General features: G+C 41.3%; 1 protein-coding gene and 1 non-coding gene across 4 annotated transcripts; both read right to left on the bottom strand.

Moving 5' to 3' along the window:
• Window positions 1-327: 327 nt before the first annotated feature.
• On the bottom strand, window positions 328-20,191 carry ppp1r8b (protein phosphatase 1, regulatory subunit 8b). 3 transcript variants are annotated; one of them, XM_055656528.1, is made up of 7 exons: window positions 20,047-20,191; window positions 10,456-10,516; window positions 7,296-7,449; window positions 6,418-6,635; window positions 5,793-5,937; window positions 1,915-1,979; window positions 328-936 (listed from the first exon to the last, which is right to left on the bottom strand). In XM_055656528.1, exons 1-7 carry the CDS (start codon window positions 20,088-20,090, stop codon window positions 577-579), a joined length of 1,047 nt encoding a protein of 348 aa, XP_055512503.1. In that variant the 5' UTR covers window positions 20,091-20,191; the 3' UTR covers window positions 328-576. The 3 variants fall into 3 exon arrangements, with proteins under 3 accessions (XP_055512503.1, XP_055512504.1, XP_055512505.1); XM_055656529.1 differs by lacking the exon at window positions 20,047-20,191 and adding an exon at window positions 17,643-17,661; XM_055656530.1 differs by lacking the exon at window positions 20,047-20,191 and adding an exon at window positions 8,004-8,102 and having other exon boundaries at window positions 10,456-10,473.
• On the bottom strand, window positions 9,327-9,482 carry LOC129709999 (small Cajal body-specific RNA 1). Its single transcript, XR_008725626.1, has one exon. It is a non-coding gene; the product is annotated as a small Cajal body-specific RNA 1 (non-coding RNA).
• Window positions 20,192-22,784: the final 2,593 nt, after the last annotated feature.

Below are 22,784 nucleotides of genomic sequence, written 5' to 3'. Positions count from 1 at the left end.
ACTGGAAATGTGTAAAACAGTTATGAAGTACTAAGTAACAAAACCAGAGTAAATCATAAAAAAGGAAAAATAATGTGATGTGGCATAACATATTGCAAATTGACATCTACATTTGTAGCATAAATTTGCTATCCAAGTGTTGCATTTTCCATTAGCCGTCTCATTAGCTATGAAGTCGAGTTTGAGTGTATTTAATCAATGCCCCAATTATACAGTCTGTAGGTAATATTAGTTGTCCACTTTTTCTACTAAACCTAGAACACAAAATAAAAACACTGTGAAGCCCTTCACCCATTATCCTATTCCAGACATGGAAACAAAGCACACACAGCAGAAAAATAGTTTATGTGACTTTAGTCTAACAAAATGGCAATGCCAAATGTACTTTACACTGAAATACAGGTTAGAAGTAAAAAGCAGTAACAGTATATGTTGGAAAGGCTGAACCTATTACACAACTGTACAAACATCTGTACAAAGCTCATAAAAATTTTAGGCATATTAACAGAATTAAAAGAAAGCCCCTCTTGGTCCTTGAATCCTAGGTGACTTTATTATAAAAAAAGGAACAGATGATCAAATAAGCAGTGATGGAGTAGGCTTCTTGCCAGGCCAGGCTTCCTTGGCATATTTCTTTTTCTTCGGTTCATTAATAGATTCTGCATTGAACACGCCTGGATTGGTAACGGGGTTTATAGTCATGGTTGCCGGAACCACAGCCGGTGCCAAGTCTACTTCGGGAGCAGGATTTGGGAATGGCATAGGCAGTCCTCCTATCATAGCGGTTCCCATTGTATTGCCGTGTAGCTGAGAAGCAGAATCACCACTAGTTGGAGGGAGGCCACCATATAAACCAGCATTGAACGGGAAATTCTGCATACGCCGAGCAACTCCATCCTCCAGACCCAGTGGACTGGGGCTTTCCGTCTTCTTTTTCTGCAATTTTCAGAAGAAAGCACAATTAATCTCTGGAAGCAATATTTTTGTTATTGTTAACTTCAACAGGATTTCTTTGAATAAAATCGTGAGGGGAATAGATGATGTGAATGCCTTTTACCCAGAGTAGAGGTATCAAGAATCAGGGGACATAGGTTTAAGGTGAGTGGGACAAGATTTAATAGGAACCCACCAGGCAACTTTTTCACTCACTGGTTATATGGGTGGTTGAGGCAGGTACTATAACAGCCTTTGAAATACACTTGGATAGGTACATGGAAATGACAGGTTTAGAGGAATATGGGCCAAATGCAGGCAAATTAGAATAGCTTAGATGGGGCATCTTGGTTGACATGGATGATTTGGCCCCAATGACCAATTTTCATGCTGTATGACTATGTCTTTTTACAACACTGTGGAAATCATGATATATAAAGGTGAACAACTGTTGTAAAACAAGTAGTTGTACAGCAATAATACATACAAGAAGAAAAACATTAACTTTAAGTTAATATAGAAAGGAACTGCAGATGCTGCTTTATACCAAAGATAGACACAAAAAGGTAGAGTAACTCAGCGGGTCTGGCAGCATCTCTGGAGAAAATGAATAGGTGTAATTTTGGGTCAGTAGCCTTCTACAGACTTCACAACTTTGTTATGATCCTACTTGAAGAGCAACCAGATTAGTAACAATAACATTTGGGATGTCAAGGAACTACACGATATCCTATTTATGGGCCTCGGAAAATTACAAGTATTTTAAGATTAGTGTTAATAATAAAAACTAAAAATATTAGCTGCTACACAAAAAACAAATATTTCATAATTATAGCAAATATGTAAAATTCAAAAGAAAATTTGAAGACTACTGATCTGTAAGTTCAATAAATGATGTGAAACAATAAGTATATTATAAATTAAAATAACACATTTTATTGCCTAATAAATTTATGACAAAACAGGCAATGACTTATTTACCTTGAGTGGAACCACAGCTGTTTGAACCATATTTCTGAAGCGACCAACTGAAGGATCAATATCCTCTGGAAAAGGGATGCAAGGAAATAAATATTAGTTCATGCTCATATAATTTAAAAAATGCACGTTCAGGCTCATCTTCAAGGGGTTTCACAGACAAGTTTATGCTAAAGTCACGTCACTTTAGTCACAAAAGTGCCAGTTTGCCTACAAAAGCATCGAGAATGACAGATTAGCATTGTTCTGACGGCGTGCGTGTGTGTGTGTGCGTGCGTGCGTATGTGTTTCAGAACAAAAGTAGACTAGGGTGGAAAAACTCCCTGATTATTTTCAAACACCACCACACAGCTTAAATATCTACCCTTCAGACAATATCCAGATAACATTGACTGAAATCTTGCTGTTTTAAGCAGAGCAAAATTGTGAGCATTACTTGTCATTATAGCATGATCAGATTGCAAATTTGGAATTACTGTTTCCTTGGAGTTTGGCACAGAAACTACAATTTTGCTATTAGTCATTCAGCCTTCCTTCAGAAATTGTGGGGGTTTTTTGCCTTCTCTATTACAATCAAGGAACATTTAGAAGCTAAAGATTAAATTTAGCTGTAATATTCCCTGAAAATATTATGCGTTCTTGCACAAGATCCAAGCAAGTTTTAATAATATGCAAAACCAGATTTATTGGTTTAAAACACATTCTGCATATTGAAATTTCTTCAAATATTTCTAAGAGCATTAATTTTTTAGAAATCTTCAATATGACTGATTGCTCAGCCAGCTTGACGAATCATTATTATTTTGTATCAGGTAGCCTTTTGAGCCAAAATATGACACCAAACAATAAGGGAAAAGATGAAACCTTTCCAGAGACTGAGGGATCTTTGTGGACAGCTTATTTTTAGCTCAGTAAGCAAGCACTATTAATATGAACTCACCCAAAATCTAGATCAATCTGCTTGTTATCATAGTAGGATTACAAAGGACATTTATTGTCACGTACACCAATTGGTGTAGTGATATTTAAGTTGCCATTTGCAGCACACCAATAAGAATAAGACACAACATTGAAGAATTTAACATAAAACATAAAAACATCCCCCCCACAATGGTTCCCACTGTGATGGAAGGCAGCAAAGTCCAGTCCTCTTCCTCTGTTTCGGGCCCTCTCGTCGGATGATGGAGCTCCGGCGTCGGAGGAACACTCTCAACGGCTTGGAGTGTATGGAACGACCGCTTCCTCCCCGGAGACCGCAGCTCACGAAGTCCACAGGCCGCGCTGGTCGGAGCTCCGACACTGGCGATCTCGGCGAAAGATCCCAGGCTCCGCGGTGTTTAAACTCAGCGCCGCCCCGCAGCTGGACGCTCCGCGACCACAGCTCCGCGATGTTGGAGTCGGCGGTCTCAGCACTCCGGAGCTTACCACATGGTGACCCGGGTAAGGCATCGCCCGCTCCGCAATGGTGCTTCGGCGCTTGGTAGGCCGCAAGGAAAGCCGCATCTCCGACCAGGTAGGGACTGAAAAATAGTTTCCCCCTCCCCACCCCCCACATAAAAAGACTAGACCTCCAAAACAAAAACTTATCAACACCCTAAAAATAAAAAAGGGGTGAAAGGACGAACAGCTGCAGACAGGGCAGCCATACTTGACGGCGCCCCCACTCGCATATATTCATGTTAATATGAATCAAGAATCAATAATATTACGATTTTCCCTAGAATAAGTGATATTCAAATGTTAAAGCTAATAACAAGCAATTTAGTAACTAGTTATGCTATGGACATTTATATTTCACATGGCAAATTATATTTCCCTGGCAAACATGTGTAGGAAGGGTTTACAACAATGAGCACATGAACTAAACTGTGACAGCATGCTGTAGTAACAAACTATTTGGACTTTAGAATTAAAAATAAAAGGGGAAAATTTGCAAGTTATACCCGTTAATACTGAAGACTGCAACAAAATACAAAACAACATGCTTATTAAACTGGACAATGGCAATGTATTTTGGTAAGAAAAATAAGGAGACCTTATGCAAATAATGAAATTGGTTAATTTGACTGTATCAAGCAAACAAGCGTGCACAATATTTTCTACAGACATAGTGGAAGTACATAGAACCATTGGTTTAACCACAAGGCATAATGCAAAATTTGATTATCATATGAAAAAATGTTTTTTTTAATTTTTACATGAATGATGCCAGCATAGAGTGGTTAGGCATTTCAGGAAACACACTCTTTTGTCTAGGCAAGCCAATCTTGAAAGCTAAACCAAAAGGGGTCAGTGCTAAACTCAAGCTGGGAGGGTCCAGATCGCGGGGCAAAAAGGGAAAGAGTCACAAACAAATCCACAAGGAATTGAGATCTTCTTGAACCAGGCTGATCAGTGTGAAACAAACTAACGCAAGGAGCAACTGAGTTGACTTGTATTAAGGTATTGAAAGGTAGAAAGATAAACAGGATTTAGAAAAGGATAGAACGATGTCTGGATAGGGTTAGGTGAAGTGGTAGAATGGAGATAAGATGAGCTTGGTATTAATGGTGTAAAGTGAATGCTTTTTTGTGCTGTGTATTCTATATGCTGGTTCACAAATTTAAATTTCAATATATGATTATATCAAATTCCGCCTCGTCTCTTTCTGCAGAAGATATCAAACTATCCAACATAATCCAGCCAATATTATAAGGGATAGGAGTAGAATTAGGCCATTCGGCCCATCAAGTCTACTCCGCCATTCAATCATGGGTGATCTATCTCTTCCTCCTAACCCCATTATCTTGCCTTCTCCCCATAATCTCTGACACCTGTACTAATCAAGAATCTTTCTATCTCTGCTTAAGAATATCCACTGACTTGGCCTTTAGTCTTCTGTGGCGAAGAATTCCACAGATTCACCACCCTCTGACTAAAGAAATTTCTCATCTCCTTCATGAAAGAACGTCTTTTAATTCTGAGGCTATGACCTCTAGTCCTAGGCTCTCCCACTAGTGGAAACATCTTCTCCACATCCACTCTATCCAAGCCTTTCACTATTCTGTATATTTCAATGAGCTCCGTCCTCATTCTTCTAAACTCCAGCGAGTACAGGCCCAGTGCCGACAAACGCTCATCATAGGTTAACCTACTCATTCCTGGGATCATTCTTGTAAACCTCCTCTGGACCCTCTCCACGGCCAGTACATCCTTCCTCAGATATGAATCCCAAAATGGCTCACAATATTCCAAATGCAGCCTTATCAGCGTCTTATAGAGCCTCAACATTACATCCCTGGTTTTGTATATAACCCCTCTTGAAATAAAAGCTAGCAATGAGTTTGCTTTCTTTACTACTGATTTGACTTGCAGATTAACTTTTTGGGAATCCTGCACCAGCACTCCCAAGTCCCTTTGCATCTCCGATTTCTAGATTCTCTCTCCATTTTGAAAATAGTCTACGCCTTTATTCCTACTACCAAAATGTATGACTCCACACTTTGCTGCACTATATTCCATCTGCCACTTCTCTGCCCATGCTCCCTACCTGTCCAAGTCCTTCTGCAGAGTCCTTGCTTTCTCTACACTACCTGCCCCTCCACTTAGCTATATTTGTATCATCCGCAAACCTGGCCACAAAGCCGCCAATCCCCTTGTCCAAATCATTAATATACAACGTGAAGTGTAGCGGCCGCAGCACCGACCCTTGCAGAACTCCATTCTTCGAAAGAAGAATATTCTTCTTCTTACTAGTTCAGACAGGCATTTGGATACACCTGCACAGTAATGTCATGCAGGAGTTAATCCATCAGCTCACTATTTACATCACAGTCCAAGCTTTGACCTTGTACGACATTGCTGCAAGAGACAGAAAAGCAGAAAGCTAAAGATGACCATACCTGGATTTATTATCTCTTCATCATCACTGAATGACACCCTGTAGCTCTTCCTTTTACGTTTCGGCCTCTGCATTTCCAAATTTCCCTCTTCAATCGTCAGTGTTGATATTCTTTTGTTATGGGCTGTATTAAATTCTGTTAGATTCTAAGCAATTAACAAAAATTCAGTAACATAAATTTGAATTTCGAGATACATTCCTAAGAGTTACATAACCAATTAAACTGACAGAAACGTTGCTTCAGTCTCAATTGGACTGCTAAATGTGTTTCAATTAAACTGCTGTGAAATGTAGAAGACTTCAGAAAAAAATACTCCAGGGAGTATTATTGAAATGTAGCTTATCCATTGCAGTAATGTAATGGATAAGCTAACAACAAAATATATTTTATAGATCCAACAGAAGCAGATAGATGAAACTTTGACAATTACATGACATTTGCTACATTTTGAAATTATCGCGAATGTAATTCTAAGTCTAGTGGCCGGTGTGGAAAGTTGGGCTGAAGGACTCGTTTCCACGCTGTATGACTCTAACTACATAAATAAAAATTGATTTACTTCTTTTAACTAGTCAATACGGCTCAGAAGAAAAGAAAACAGATATTTAATTAAATTATCACTCACATCAAGTTCTGTTTCCTCTTCGGGCAAACCCAACAAACCCTTCAGTTCATCATCTTCTGCAGCATTTTCATCACCCTTTATTGTGGAGGGCATTGTCTGTGGTTTTTCTCGTAATGTGTAAGCTCGTGTTGATGCTCCAAATGATAGCGTAGAGTCTATGGGAACTTGCTGTGGTTTGTGTCCCTCTAAACGTAGGTGTCCCAAGTACGTTCCATGAGCTGCAACATGAAGTACATATCCAATCCTATTAATTTCTGGATGCAGAAATAAATGTAATTGATCAAATCCAAATTAGTTTAAAGCAGCATTCTGCAGTATATGTTTGTTAGGCAAGTATGGAAGACGTGAACGAAAATGGGAAGAGATAAAGATCAGACACAATTATTTCTAACCCGACAGGGCTGTTTTCAAAGATAAAACTCTCAATGAATGTAGTAATTTGTTCTCACTATTTATCCTGCAAAATTTGTCACTGTATTCCTAGTTACACAACCATATTTTCCAAATATTTCACATGAAACATCAGGTAGAAAAAAAATGCCAGGATTTATTCTTCTACAAAAGTGGAACAATGCATTCCATTAAGATTGCAACATTTCATACACAAGGCTTCAAATGCAGATATTACTGATGTTGTCACATGTTTTTTGGGATCGACCATTGGTCTAAGTTTTCAAATATAGACAAAGGGCAGCACAGTAGGATGTTGGATTACCGCATTTTCAAAATGTTTATTCAACTGGTCCAAGAATATACATTACTCAAATTCATCTTTATGCTATAATTTAATATCATCTCTAAATTGGAAATTATATTCTTTAAAGAGGACCACGGCAAATGTTTCCCATATAATACTAGTCAAATATAATAGCACTTACTACTATTCAGGTCTATGATGAAAACTCTCTTTAAATGTTTGTGATAGACTAATGCAGCGTGGATTCTTGAACATGACTGATGATCAATGGTAAAATCACATATGTCAGGGTTCCTTCCAAAGAGGTAGTATTTCTTCTCATCAATGATGAGTTTCTGCAGGAAAAGTAGCGATGCATGTTAAAATTGCATTTTAGGAAGTAAGAAATGGTAAAATCAGTTCATTATTTGTTACGATTCCAAATGAGAGGCAAAAAGTCATGAAAGGTTAGCAAGGAAAGCTGTTCTAGACTTGACATACAATGCCCTCCATAATGTTTGGGACAAAGACCCATCATTTACTTATTTGCCTCTGTACTCCACAATTTGAGATTTGTAATAGAAAAAAAAAATCACATGTGGTTAAAGTGCACATTGTCAGATTTTAATAAAGGCATTTTTTGTACATTTTGGTTTCACCATATAGAAAATACAGCCGTGTTTATACATAGTCCCCTCCCCCCCATTAAGCCATTATGAGATGGAGAAACACGAATAAAACTGTTTGAGACATCGGCCAAACCTTAGGCTTACCAAAATCAACTGTTTGGAACATCATGAAGAAGAAAGAGAGCACTGGTGAGCTTACTAATTGCAAAGAGATTGGCAGGCCAAGAAAGACCTCCATAGCTAATGACAGCTCTCTATAATAAAGAAAAATCCCCAAATACCTGTCCGACAGATCAGAAACCCTCTTCGGGAGTCAGGTGTGGATTTGTCAATGACCACTGTCCACAGAAGACTTCATGAACAGAAATACAGAGGCTACACTGCAAGAAGCAAACCACTGGTTAGCTGCAAAAATAGGATGGCTGGGTTACAGTTTGCCTAGAAGTACTTAAGAGATCAACCACAGTTCTGGAAAAAGGTCTTGTGGACAGATGAGACAAAGATTAACTTATATCAGAGTGATGGCAAGAGAAAAGTATGGAGGAAAGAAGGAACTGCCCAAGATCCAAAGCATACCACCTCATCTGTGAAACATGGCGGGTGGGGGGTGATAGTTTTATGGCCTGGGCATGTATGGCTGCTGCAGGTACTGGCTCACTTATCCTCAACTGTAACCCGGAAAGTGCAGCTGGTCCCTCAGCTCAGTGCATTGTTGAATTACCGAGTCGAGCACTGGTGCGAGATGTGATGTGCGCCGTCATCTCACCTCCCTGGGTTCTGCACATTCTCTACTGCATTACATGCTGAAATATGCTGACATGGGCACTGTAGCTAGTCAGTGATTCTCTACAAAACTGCAAGCTACTCATCAGCATTTTATTATAATGTCAATTTAACCCATGGAATATATTTTATAATTTCATGTTTATGATATTTTTATGGTATTTGCTGGGAGCCTAACAACTTTTACATGCTTTTAAAATTAGGTGGATTAAAAAAAAAAATCAGCAATTGATTACCAGATAAGGATAGGCTGCAAGACGAGAGTTGTTTTGGACAACTGAATAGATTGCAGAATGGTTGAGGCTCACGAAATCAGATTCCATCAATATTTCTATTATTAAAGCTTTTTTATACCTGTACCTCTTTTTCTTACTAAATCTAATCTCCCCTTATAATCCTTTAGAACCATACAAATATTATAGCAATATGAAGCTATAGAGGTAGATACAATGACGACTATCAAAAGACTTTGGGACAGATATACTGTATGAATGGGCAGACTTTAGAGGGACATGGACCAAATGCAACAAATGGGTCCAGCCTAAAATGCCAACTTGGTTGACAACTTTGGCCAGTTTCTGTGCTGTACAACTTTGTGACACTAATATACTCTATTCCTTTCACATTATTTGCTTTTTCTCTATCATTAAATGTTATTAAAACCATTGGTTCCAATATTTACCCCTGTTGACTATTACCAATTTTTATTTACAGTAATTTATTGGATGAAAAATTTGAGCTGTTCTAAAATAAAGACAACACAAGGCAATCTTAAATGTTCTGAGCAATTAATGTGAAATAACAAACTACAGATTGAACAAAAATGTGCCTCTGAGTTATAACTCATGGTGTTTCTCCATGCGCCGAGCTAATATACTCCAGGCTTACTTTGATTTAGCACCATTTGGACCCAACAATCATGGTTTGTCTCAGGTATAAAGCTGTGACATTGATAGCAAGGCTAGTATCTGGTGCACTGTCCTTTTAATGTAAATATAATATTATCATACAGATCCAGATAGGCACACAACATTTCCTGAAAGGAGTAAATCAGAGCAGATGACTTGATAATAACTATCACTGTTTCTCTTTCAAAGGATATCCCAAAGTATTTTCCTGGACAGTCATAGGAGGATGTGAAGCTACAGGGTGACATGTTGACGCAGCGGTAGAGTTGCTGCTCCACAGACCCGGGTGTGATCCTGACTACGGCTGCTGGGTTTTCTCTGGGAGTTCAAATTTCCTCCCACACTCCAAAGACGTACAAGTAGTAGATTAATTAGCTTTGGTATAATTGTCCCTGGTGTGGAGGATAGTGCTTATGTATGGGGATCACCGGTTGGCATGGACTCGGTGGGCAAAAGGGCCAGTTTCCACACTGTATCTCCAAACTAAACTAAACTAAAACAGACTGACATATTCGTAAAGTCAAGTCAAGATGAGATGGATTTCAAGGTAGTGCTTAAATACCACTTTAGAAGTAACGAAACCCCCAGGGCAGCTGGGGGAGAGTGTCAAGGCATAGGCACTCATTGCAAGGCACAAGAAGAAATTCACTGCAAGAGGCTGGAGGCCATGGTGAGTATATGGGGGGTGCACAATCTCAGAAGTGAGGAGAATCTTAAATTTCAACTACATTATCCTTATTAGTTTACAATAAAAATGGTAAATTATGAATGTCAAATGCATTTTCGTTGTCTCTGTACTGTACACTGACAATGACAATTAAAGTTGAATCTGAATCTGAATTAAATTGCCATTTTTTACGCAACCAGTAATTTCCTACAGTAAAACAGCTTCACAAATTACAGTTCAGACACAAATAAGATGCATTCAATATTTTAGGCACAGCCTTGAGCAGACATTTTCATCATCAAGATAATTGCCAGGGCATTTGTATTAAGGAATTCTGAAGGGAAAAAAAAAACAGGAAGTTAAATAACTGTTCACCTCTACGAGCTTGTCTCCTTTTACAACATCCAAGTGCAGTCCTGGTGGAGGCTTCCCCCCCCTGAAATGTAAAACAAAATGTTGGGTTACAACACATTGTCCAAAATCTATAAAATCTTGAAATAACGTTTCAAGACTGCAAGCGAAATGTCATAATAGAGGACTGGCTCTAACTTGTTTGTGAAAAAAAACATTGAACACTTCGCATAGTAGAATTAGCCAGTGTAATTGAAGCTAAATCTGATGTACTATCTTAAAGCTATTTTGTTTCCTTGATACAAACTAGAGATTTCAAACCTTGAAACTTAAGTTCTTGCATCCTTTGTAGCATTAATCAAAATTTGTTCCACTTAAAACCCATATCCATGAACAATCTTTCAATACTATATGAAATCCAAAATATATACCAGCCAGTGCTTTGCATTTAACACGTGGTCACTTGTGGAAGAGAGGAGCAGAGTAGTTCTAGCCCGATAAGGAGATTAGTGGAGGCAACAATTGATCGACAAGGAGATCCATCACTTTACAACTTTAAATGTCTCCCTTCTTGAAGACTATCATAATTATAATATCCAAGATCTCTTACTTGATGTTCTCTTCTTGATGCGAGAGACAAGGTCCCAAATTCTCATCACAAGCACTTCTCTATGATGTTTTTGTATTTCTACAGCTATTGTGTGCTCTCCCAAATTCCTCGTTTTACAGCCAATGGTTGGTTTTTCAACAGTTGTTGTGCTATGGCTAGTCCAAAGCTGTGATGGATAATGGTCCGTGGAATGGTTGCAAACAATTGCGTCAAAGATCAGCTCTTGATTGATAAAGTCTTTGGAGTACTTCTTTGAGTGAGCACTAACTGCTTCACTGTCCTTGAGGTTTCTCTGTACTTGGCTGTTAGTGGGGTAGATTATTGGGAGTTTGAGGTATAGATAGCCTCGGAAGCACTGAAGAATCCTCGCTTGTCATGGTTGTCAGATTTTGTGTTCTATTTCCATTCATGCAGGTGGTGTGTTTCTCCTCTTGCGTTGTGATGTTACTCCAGTCCAGGGACGGCTTGCATTATGATTTTTTGGCTTTGTGATATTCTCAGCAAATCAGTTTTGCTATTTTCTGCTAGGGAAACAATATCCTCTCTCTAATGTCAATTATGATGGACCTTAGGGCAGACCGGGCATTGCAGATGCTGTACTCCCAGTAAGTTGGAAGTTGCCAGGTTGATGAAAATGTGTTGACTGAGTACAGCTTAAAGCATGCATGTTGAGGATATGTATACTTATGCTATTAGTTAAAACATTTTGCTGTTTTACATTGAAATGCTTGCATATGAATGTTATATGCAGAGCAGCAATTAAAGTTGGTTTCAATTATATTTCTGAAGCTTTGTAATGCTTTTGTCTTTCAATATTAATCCCCTTTGGCAATTTCTGTTGCCACTTTTTAGGGAGCTGTTGATGGAAATGAAGAACAAAGTAGGCACTTGGTATTTCTTATTGTAAACTCTGGCACAGCACAGAAGCAGGCCCTTCACCCCACCACATCCACACCAACTCTTTTGCCCATTTACATGAATCCTATTTACCCACTTTGGGTCCATGTCAGTCTATCTCTTCCCTATTTAAATATTCCTTCCTAATTACGATAATCTCCACCACCTCTTCTGGCACAGATCAACCTTCTTAAACTCTTTTCCCTCAGATCCCCTTTAAAAGTCCTTCCTCACCTTAAACCGATGCATTGTTGCTTTACTATGGGGGAAAACATTCTATATACCTTATGTCTCTTATAATTTTATATTATCAGGTCACCCTCAGCTACCTTTGAACCAGGGAAAACCAAGTCCAGCCTATCCAATCTATTCACATACCAATCAAGAAAACATTCTCGTGAATCTCCTCTGCATTCTATTTACAGAGCAATCACTCTCATATAGATAGTACTGGCATCCTTATGAAACCTTCCTCACACCTTGACATAGACTAACAGATGCCAGTACCTTGGTCAAAATGTTGCCACGATGCATTGTATTTGTCTCTCTGACAAAACAAACATGGGATAGATTATGCCTTAAACTCTTCATTAGGAGAATGTCTCAGACTCTTACTGCACAAAATCAGATCCTATGGCAGACTGAATCCATGCCAATCATTCTACTGCACTATTCCCATTTACCCACATTTGGTCTGCGGCCTTTTACATCTTGGTGATTCAAGTACTTGTCCAGATGCTTCTTAAATGTCCTTAATATCTGCCTCTTTAGACAGTGCAGTCTAGACTCTAACTTTCAGGGAAATCAAATCTAGCCTACCCAGTCGCTCCTTATAACCAAGATGCTCCAATCTATGCCACATCTTGGTGAATCTTCTCTGCAGCTTTTACAGAACAATCACATCCTTCCTTTAGCATGGTAACCAAAAGTGCACATTGATGAAGCCTCACCAATGTTTTCTGAAGTTGTTACATGATGCCCCCGCTCTTATATTCTAGACCATGCCTGATGAAGACAAATGCCCCATATTGCTCCTTCATTACTTTATCCACGTGCTACCACTCTATAGACTTGTACCCAAGGTTTTACCATTTGCAGTGAATGACCTGCCCGTGCACGCCCTCTCACAATTCATCACCTTGCAATAGCCAGGACTATATTCCATTTAAGCAATTCCATGTTATAAACTGGTTCTGCCCAAATTACATTTAATCGGATTTACAAGAAATGTAGCCAGGTGACTATTTACTACAGACGGAATATATATTCATAAACTGGCAGCTTGTTAGCAGAGATACTGATTTAATCAGGCAGCAAACCATTTTGTATTAAAAATTGCAAGATTATTAGCAAGATCAATTCTGTACTAAAATTTTAAGGAATAACAAGGTAAACTTATGAGAATTCCACAATGTATACATGAACATAGAGAAATACACAGCTATCATTACCATCTTTGGTAAAATGCTTTGCAAAGTGTAAATGCTTTTGGCTAGAGTAAATTTAAGACCACGAGAAAACAGGGAGAAAGCAAAAATCAGCTTTAAAGTTTACAAAAGACGAAATAAAACACTATGGAAAGCAAATAAACAAAATATTACTTTTCATGCATAACCAGCTAAGGAAATTGAGTGACTAAAGAATTGGTCAAAGGAGAAAGTAGCAGGATGGTTGTTTGTAGATTGAGACATAGAAGAAAGGCTTGAATTCGTATAGCAACTTTCACAATTTTAGGACATTCTGGAGAATATTACAGCGGATAAAAGTACACTTTAAACACACAATGGAAACAAAGTTACTAGAGTAGGACGTGGACAGATCATTGATTCAGAAAGTCCTTGATGCAGATTTAGTTTGAAGTGTTGTGGAAGGATAGGATGTGGGTGGAGAAGCTGGATTTTGCAATGGAAAGGATATGGCCTTGAAAATATAGGATGTCTAAGTTTTTATAGGATTTTGGTGAAAACTGCAGGAAGAGCAGAGTTTACAACAGGGATGAAGAAAATGGCTTGAACATTCTCAATATTTAACTGGCAAAATTTGCAGCTCGTCCAATCACACTAATGCTGACCCTATTTTTTTGGACATCGTGGCTGAGAAATAACATGAAAATATGGAAGTAAAGCTGGAAGTAAAAGCTTTTCAGAATTTTTTCATGTTTAATATTGGGACAAGAGAAGTCATTGCAGGAAATGTTTAGCTACCAATGCAACAAACTATAGGATGGACAACAAAGTTACTGGATCGTTAAGTGCTTTCGGTATTTTTTGATAAGACACTTCAGTGAAACTACTATATTCCACAGGCTGACAAATTGGTTCTGCACCTACCTGGTCAACGGGTGATGTTTCCCGCAACCTCCTAAAATCTATTAGGATTATGTTTCCCGTGCTCCTCTGGGACAATGGTGCCTATGCACCCTTTCACTTAATTTGTTCATGGGAAAGTTTATTCTAATACTGTGTAACATCTTAAAAAAAAAAGTAAACTTGAAGTGTGTTGAGAATAAGTTCTAATAGTCTGTAACATCTGTACTAAAGTAATGAGCATACAGGATTAGCAGAGTTTTACTCCACTAGGAAAATAATGATATAATTTAAATAATTAAGGATAATATTTTAATTTATTTACAAGCAGCATGAGTACTTTCAATAATGTATCAATCACAGAATTCTTCAGGTTTATAAATCTGTATTTATATTCTGTCTTGGCAGCTAGTCTGCTACATGCAAAAAAAAGTCTGCTTTTCCTAGGGATAGGAAAAGTGACATTGCACCAGATTCGACTCGCAACTTACTTGTTTATTCACATATCTATCAACCACATTGGAGCATCCTGCTTCTGTTTATAACATCAAGTATGCCATTTCTTTTTTTTTCGTAATTGAACACTTGTTTCCATAATGATTCCAACATTTATCTTCAAGAGCAAAGCACACTTAAATTTAAGCTGGAAATCTGAACATGCATCACAATCTAGTTCTAAATAATCATGACCTTAAAAATATCTTTGGCAATTTTGCAAGTTTCCGCCTGCAGTGAAATAGTCGACAGGTCCTGAGATTCACTTTGCCATAGATCAAACAATTACATAATATACAATGTACTAATTTCAACATACGCCAACACTTTTCATTTGTAAAACTCAATCCTATAATTCTGAAGAAGGGTCTCGACCCGAAACGTCACCCATTCCTTCCCTCTGGAGATGCAGCCCATCCCACTGAGTTACTCCAGCATTTTGTGTCTATCTTCCCTATAATACAGTTTGTCTACACTAGATAGGCAAGCAAAATATTTTTAGCAAAACCTTAAGTACAAACAGTGCTGGAGTAACTCAGCGGGTCAGGCAGCATCTCAAGAGAACATGGATAGGTGGCATTTCAGATCAGGACCCTCTTCGTATGGATTGAGGGGTGAGATGGGAAGAAAGCTGAAAGAGAGGAGAGGCAGGACAAAGCGTGGCAGGTAATGGGTGGACACAGGCATAGGAGGGGCAGATGGTTGGAACAAAGGCTAGAGATAAAAGCATAAAGGGTGAGATAAGATTGAAAAGTTGTGCACAAAGCCAGAAATAGGTGGGGCACAATGATGGAGGGGTATGTGGGGAGGGAGAGGGTTGTTAAGAGTTTACCTAAAATTGGAGAATTCAATGTTCATTCCGTTGGGGTGTAAGCTATGAGGTGCTGTTCCTTCAGTTTGTGTGTGGCCTCACTCAGATAATGGTGGAGTTCCAGGACAGAAAGGTCAGTGTGGAAATAGGAGTTCAAATAGTTAGCAATCAGGAGATCCTATAGGCCTTGGTGGACCAAGTGTAAGTGTACAGCGAAACAGTCATCGAGTCTATGCTTGGTCTTGCCAATGTACAAATTTAGTTTAGATGAACTTTTGCAAAAAAAAAAATCACATTTACAAGAAGAGCAGGTAGTTTGTTTTAAAATCAAAATAATCTCACTCTAATTCTTTTGAGGAAAATAAATAATAGACAGTATGATCTCCCAATTATTGAAAAACAATGTTCTTGGACTGCAATCAACTCTGGAACCAATTGTAAGCAGAACAATTTGTCTACACCACAGATAATTTGCAAACTTTCCCTTTCAATCGTATTCAATTCTTCTGAGTGCCCTTTACCTATTGTTGAATACATTAGAACTTAGAAGAACATTTTGAAACAATCCATGCAACCGGCTACATCTAAAAAGTACTTCTGGAAATTTCATTGAATATGCCATTTCTTAACATTACAATTTGTTTGCATCCAATATCGAGGGGCCAGCTAAGAGAAAAAATAATACAAATAATTGTATTTTCCATAAGATCCATTGATTTATTCACATTTATTCAAGGTTAGCAGATCTGCTTCTTTAGTTCTGATGCTTATCAGTATCAATGAGTGAACAATTGAGTGAACAGATAAAACACACCACTGGGTACATTGGGGAGAAATCCCCAGCATTGGGGACCTGGATTTAATCCAATGTGTGGAGTTTGCATGCTCGGCTTGCAACAGTGCAAATTTCTCTCCAGTGCACTGGTTCGCTCCCACATCCCAAAGGCTGGTTGGGAGGCTGGCTAAATTCAAAACTGTGAATTCCCGCTACTGTAGATTGCTGATAAGAAAATTAGGGCAAAGAAGGGGGAAGGAGTGATGTTGATGTGCAGTTAAGAGAGATAAGACTACAGGAAAATAAGTGGGAGAATGTGATTGCTCTAAGAGCTAGCATAGAAGTGATCACATGGAATATGAAAAAAACATCTTAATTTTGAAGAATAGTAAGTTGTCTACTGCTTGAGATTTTACAATTACTAGTCATTATAAAAAAAACAAACTATTATAAATGCTCATTCTGCAGTTGTTCAAATTTATGAAACCTTTTTTTACATTTGTTTAGAACAATGTCACAATTTGCAACATCGCATCTAATTAGATTATATAATGGCACGCTGGGTAGCACAGTAGAGTTGCTGCCTTACAGCGCCAGAGATCTGGGTTCAATCCCGACTACGGGTGCTGTCTATACGGAGTTTCTACGTTCTACCCTTGACCGCGTGGGTTTTCTCCGAGATCTTGTTTCCTCCCACACTCCAATGTCGTACAGGTATGTAGGTTAATTGGCTTGGTGTATGCCTAAAAAAAATTGTCCCTAGTGTGTGTAGGATAGCGTTAATGTGTGGGGATGCATTTCACTGTACTTGGGTACACGTGACAATAATAAACTAAACAGAACCTTTATAGATTATAAATATCTTGCATTGTATTTCCAGCATTAACTTGAAGGTAGACACAAAATGCTGGAGTAACTCAGCGGGTGAGGCCGCATCTCATGAGAGAAGGAATGGGTGACATTTCGGGTCGAAACCCTTCTTCAGATTCTCTCCTTCCCTTCCCAGTTCTCCCACTAGTCTTACTGTCTCCGCCTACATTCTTTTTGTCCCGCCCCCTCCCCTGACATCAGTCTGAAGAAGGGTCTCGACCCGAAACGTTGCCCATTCCTTCTCTCCTGAGATGCTGCCTCACCCGCTGAGTTACTCCAGCATTTTGTGTCTGCCTTCGATTTAAACCAGCATCTGCAGTTCTTTCTTACACACTCCAGCATTAACTTCATATTTTAAATAGGACCCCTGCAGCCACAAAGGAATCACACACACACTGGCTCAAACAACCTAACAGGTACATTATGGATTAAAAATCACGCAATTACATCTGCTTACTACTTCAAATCACAGGGACAAGTTGCTACCACCTGCAGGCCAACATATATTTTCACCCTGAAAAGAAATAACATACCTGCCGTCAAGAATGTGGAAATCATTGACCAGCGAACTATTGGTTTAGGTTTAAATTTATTATTGTAACATTTACCAAGCTACAGTGAAAAGCTTTGTTTTACATGCTATCCTATCAAAATCAGATAATACTCTACATATATACAATCAAGCCAAACTCATGGACAAGAAGTAGGGAAAAGGGAGAGATACAGAGAGCAGAATATAATTCTCAGCATTATCGCACAACAGTTTCAGAGACAAAGTTCAATGTCTGCAAAGGGGTAAAGGAGAATTGGACTGAGCCATAGCTTACAGAAGGGACATTGAGAACTCTAATTAACAAAAAGGAACTTGTCTCTGAGTTTGGGTTCCAACTTCCATATCTTTTGCCGGACAGTAGCAGGGAGCAGATGGATTTACGGATGTGGGAGAGGTCTTTGATTCCGTTGGTAATGTCTGCAATCTTTAGATGGCAAAGTCAAACATAACCAGGACAATGTGAAAGGAGGAGAGGGCGCATGGGGTGGCAGAGAGTTGCTGATTGGGGAGGAGGGGTGGGGGAAAAAGGGGTTACATAGAAACATAGAAATTAGGTGCAGGAGTAGGCCATTCGGCCCTTCGAGCCTGCACCGCCATTTAATATGATCATGGCTGATCATCCAACTCAGTATCCCGTACCTGCCTTTTCTCCATACCCTCTGATCCCCTTGGCCACAAGGGCCACATCTAACTCCCTCTTAAATATAGCCAATGAACTGGCCTCAACTACCCTCTGTGGCAGAGAGTTCCAGAGATTCACCACTCTCTGTGTGAAAAAAGTTCTCCTCATCTCGGTTTTAAAGGATTTCCCCCTTATCCTTAAGCTGTGACCCCTTGTCCTGGACTTCCCCAACATCAGAAACAATCGGTTGAGAAGGCATGAGGAGGGGACGATGGAGTTGGGCCTGAGAGGGGGCAAGGAGTAGTTGTTTGGGGAAGAGGAGGTTGGGGACAAGATGGGTTTGAGAGGGCACGGATTTGGCATGAAGATGGGAGAACGGAGTTGAACACAAGGGGGGAGGCAGGGAGTTGTTGATTGGCGAGGTGGGGCGGGAGATAAGATGGGAGACTGGGAATGAGATGGAGAGGAGAAGGGGTGGGGATAAGATGGGGAGGAGGAGGAGGGGGGCTGGGGTTAAGATGGGGAGGAGGGGAGTGAAGGGGGTTGGGGTTAATATGGGGAGTGGAGGGGGGGGTTAAGATGGGGGAGGGGGGTTAAGATGGGGAGTGGAGGGGGGGGAACAGGGGTTAAGATGAGGGATGGTGAGGGGGTAAGATGGAGGATGGGATTGTGGATAAAATGGAAGGGGGGACTGACGATAAGATGGGGGACAAGATGGGGGAAGGGGGACAAGATGGGGGAAGGGGGACAAGATGGGGGAAGGGGGAAAGATGGGGGAAGGGGGTGGGGGGATGGGGGAAGGGGGTGGGGGATAAGATGGGGGAAGGGTGGGGGATAAGATGGGGGAAGGGGGACAAGATGATGGGGGATGGGGGAAGATGGGGGAAGGGGGTAGGGGATAAGATGGGGGAAGGGGTTGGGGGATAAGATGGGGGAAGGGGGTGGGGGATAAGATGGGGGAAGGGGCTGGGGGTTAAGATGGGGACTTGGGATAAGATGGGGGGAGCTGGAGATAAGATAGGGGAGGAGGGGGAGATGGGGGGGAGGAAGATGGGAGGAGAGGATGGGGGATAAGATGGGGGGAGGAGGGGATAAGATGGGGGGGGGGGGATGAAAGAGAGAACCGATAAGGATGGGGGGCTGGGGTAAGGGGGGGAGGGGATAAAGATCTGGGGGGGGATAAGATGGGGGGGGGGGGAGTGGGGATAAGATCGGGGGGGGGAGGATATAAGATGGGGGAGGCATGGGGATGATTGCAGGTGGATGGGGGTAAGAAAGAGGAGGGGCTGGGGGGGAGAGGTGGTAGGGGTAAGATGGAGGGAAGCAGGGACCGGGGTTGAGATGGGAGGTACTGGATACAAGATGAGGTGGGGGAGGGAGATGGGGGGAAGTAAGATAGGAGGAGGACCTGGGGGTAAATGGATGGATGGGGGGGGATGGAGGGAGGGAGGGGGACTGGGTTTGAGATGGGTGGGGCTGGAGGTAAGACGAGGTGGGGTATAAGATGGAGGGAGGGGGCGCCGGGCCGGGCAGCCACACTACGGCCGGGCCTGGCCTGGCCGTGTAGGCCGCACGCTCTACCTCTACCTCCACCCCCTCTACCTCCACCGTCAGGATGCCCCGTGTAGGGGGGAAGGGGGAAGGCCTCGGGCCGCCGCGCCGCGCCACGGACTCACCATGTGGGGCACTCGAACGCGGGTTTGATGGGGACGGCCTGCATCGGGCTGGCATGGAGAGCGCGGCCGCGGCGTCCGGCTGCTCGCTAACGCGCGCGGCGGGAAGGGCGGTGTGGGTCCCACCACGCATGCGCGCCGGGGCCCGCTGGGAGATGTAGTTCCAATTAAATCTGAAAATCAGAAGTGACAGGATAAGAATCAGGCCATTCGGCCCATCAAGCCTACTCTGTCATTCAATTATCTCTCCTTCCTCACCCCATTCTCCTGCCTTCACCCCATAACCTTTTCACACAGAGAGTGGTGAATCTCTGGAATTCTCTGCCACAGAGGGTAGTTGAGGCCACAGTTCATTGGCTATATTTAAGAGGGAGTTAGATGTGGCCTTGTGGCTAAGGGGATCAGAGGGTATGGAGAGAAGGCAGGTACGGGATACTGAGTTGGATGATCAGCCATGATCATATTGAATGGCGGTGCAGGCTCGAAGGGCCGAATGGCCTACTCCTGCACCTAATTTCTATGTTTCTATGTTTCTATGACAACCGTACTAGAATTCTGAGAATCTATCTATCTCTGCCTTAAATATATCCACCAAAGATCCTCTGTAATCTTTGATATCCACTGACTTTGTCTCCACAGCCTTCTGTGGCAATGAATTCCACAGATTCACCACAAGTCTGACGAAGGGTCTCGACAAGACAGCCTGTTTCCTTTATCATTGTTACTTTTTTGCATATCTTTCATTCATTGGTCTTTATTTCTCTACGTCATTGTCGAGATAGGGCTCTTAAAGATAGCAGAGTCAGGGGATTTGGGGTGAAGGCTGGAACGGGGTACTGATTGGGGATGATCAGCCATGATCACATTGAATGGCGGTGCCGGCTCGAAGGGCCGAATGGCCTACTCCTGCACCTATTGTCTATTGTCTATTGTCTATATCTCTCGTTTCCTTTTTCCCGAACTAGTCTCGACCCGAAACGTCACCCATTCCTTCTCTCCAGAGCTGCTGCCTGGCCCGCTGAGTTACTGCAGGTTTTTATGTCTACGGATTAAACCAGCATCTACAGTTCCATCCTACGTATAAGATCATACGTGATAGGGTAGAATTTAGGCCATTCAGCCCACCAATTCTACTCCGCTATACAATCATGGCTGATCTATCTCTCACTCCTAACCCCATTCTCGTGGCTTCTCCTCATAACCTCTGACACCCATACTAATCAAGAATCTAGCTACAGTATCTCTGCCTTAAATATATCTACTGATTTTGCCTCCACAGCCTTCTGTGGCAATGAATTCCAGAGATTCACCACCAGACTGAAGAAGGGTCTCGACAAGACAGCTAACAATGGCCTGTTTGCTTTATCATCGTTACTTTAGTGCATATGTTTCATTCATTGTCTTTGTCTCTCGTCATCATCTTTACATCATCATCTATATCTATCATTTACCTTTTCCCTAACTAGTCTGAAGAAGGGTCTCGACCCAAAACGTCACCCACTACTTCTCTACAGAGATGCTGCCTATCTTTGACTAGAAGCATCATCTCTTCCTTCTTTCCAGGGATACACACAAAGTGCTGGAGTAACTCAGCGGGACGGGCAGCATCTCTGGAGAGAAGGAATGGGTGATGTTTTGGATCGAGACCCTTCTTCAGACAGACAGTCAAGGGAGACGGAGATGCAGAGATAAGGAAGGGTAAGGTGTGAAAATGATACATCAAAGGGGACATTTATTAAGGAAAATGTAGAATGGATCATTGCTAGCTAGGAGGTGCTCATATTTCTTTGGGCAGGTTACACCCCAGCGGTATGACTCCTCTAACTTCAAGTAACCGTTGCTTTCCCTCTCCATTCCTGAAGAAGGACCTCAACCCAAAACGTCACCCATTCCTTCTCTCCAGAGCTGCTGCCTGTCCCGGTGAGTTACTCCAGCTTTATGTGTCTATCCTCCCCCTTCCTCGTTCCACGAACAGTCTGACCGTCCCCCTAATTAAATTTTATCTCTGTATGCTTCGTTGTCACCTTCTCCTCGCTAACAATGTTTATGAAGTGTACATAGTTACAATGGGCATGAAGTTTACAAAGTTCATCCTCGATTATGCTGGCGGCCTTGCTGAAGCAGCACGAAGTGTAGATGGAGTCAATGAAAGGGAGGTTGGTTTGTGTGATGGTTTGGGCTGCGTCCACAATTTCTTGCAGTCTTGGGTGGAGCTTTTCCCAAACAGTGCTGTGATGTGTCCCAATCAAATGGTTTCTACTTCTGCAGCAGTTGGTGAGAGTTGTTCATCAATGTTGTGCTTTGTTTTGACAATCTGACAATGATGTTCTGGGAACCTTCCAAATGGAGGTTGGGATTTGGGATATTCATTAATTACTCAGCTGAACCATTCAGTTCTGGTCTCTCTCTTTGCTCCACCATGCAGTGGGCCTTGCCTTTGTTTCACTCTGCAGTGCCCTTTCCCTTAATCTCCATCTAGAACCATAGAAACATAGAAAATAGGTGCAGGAGTAGGCCATTCGGCCCTTCGAGCCTGCACCGCCACTCAATATGATCGTGGCTGATCATCCAACTCATAATCCTGTACCTGCCTTCTCTCCATACCCCCTGATCCCTTTAGCCACAAGGGCCACATCTAACTCCCTCTTAAATATAGCCAATGAACTGGCCTCAACTATCTTCTGTGGCAGAGAATTCCAGAGATTCACCACTGTGTGAAAAATAGAATTCCAGAGATTCAC

Source organism: Leucoraja erinacea, chromosome 26 (assembly GCF_028641065.1).
Source record: "Leucoraja erinacea ecotype New England chromosome 26, Leri_hhj_1, whole genome shotgun sequence".
Lineage (NCBI taxonomy): Eukaryota > Metazoa > Chordata > Chondrichthyes > Rajiformes > Rajidae > Leucoraja > Leucoraja erinaceus.
This window is presented reverse-complemented; position numbering and strand designations above follow the sequence as displayed.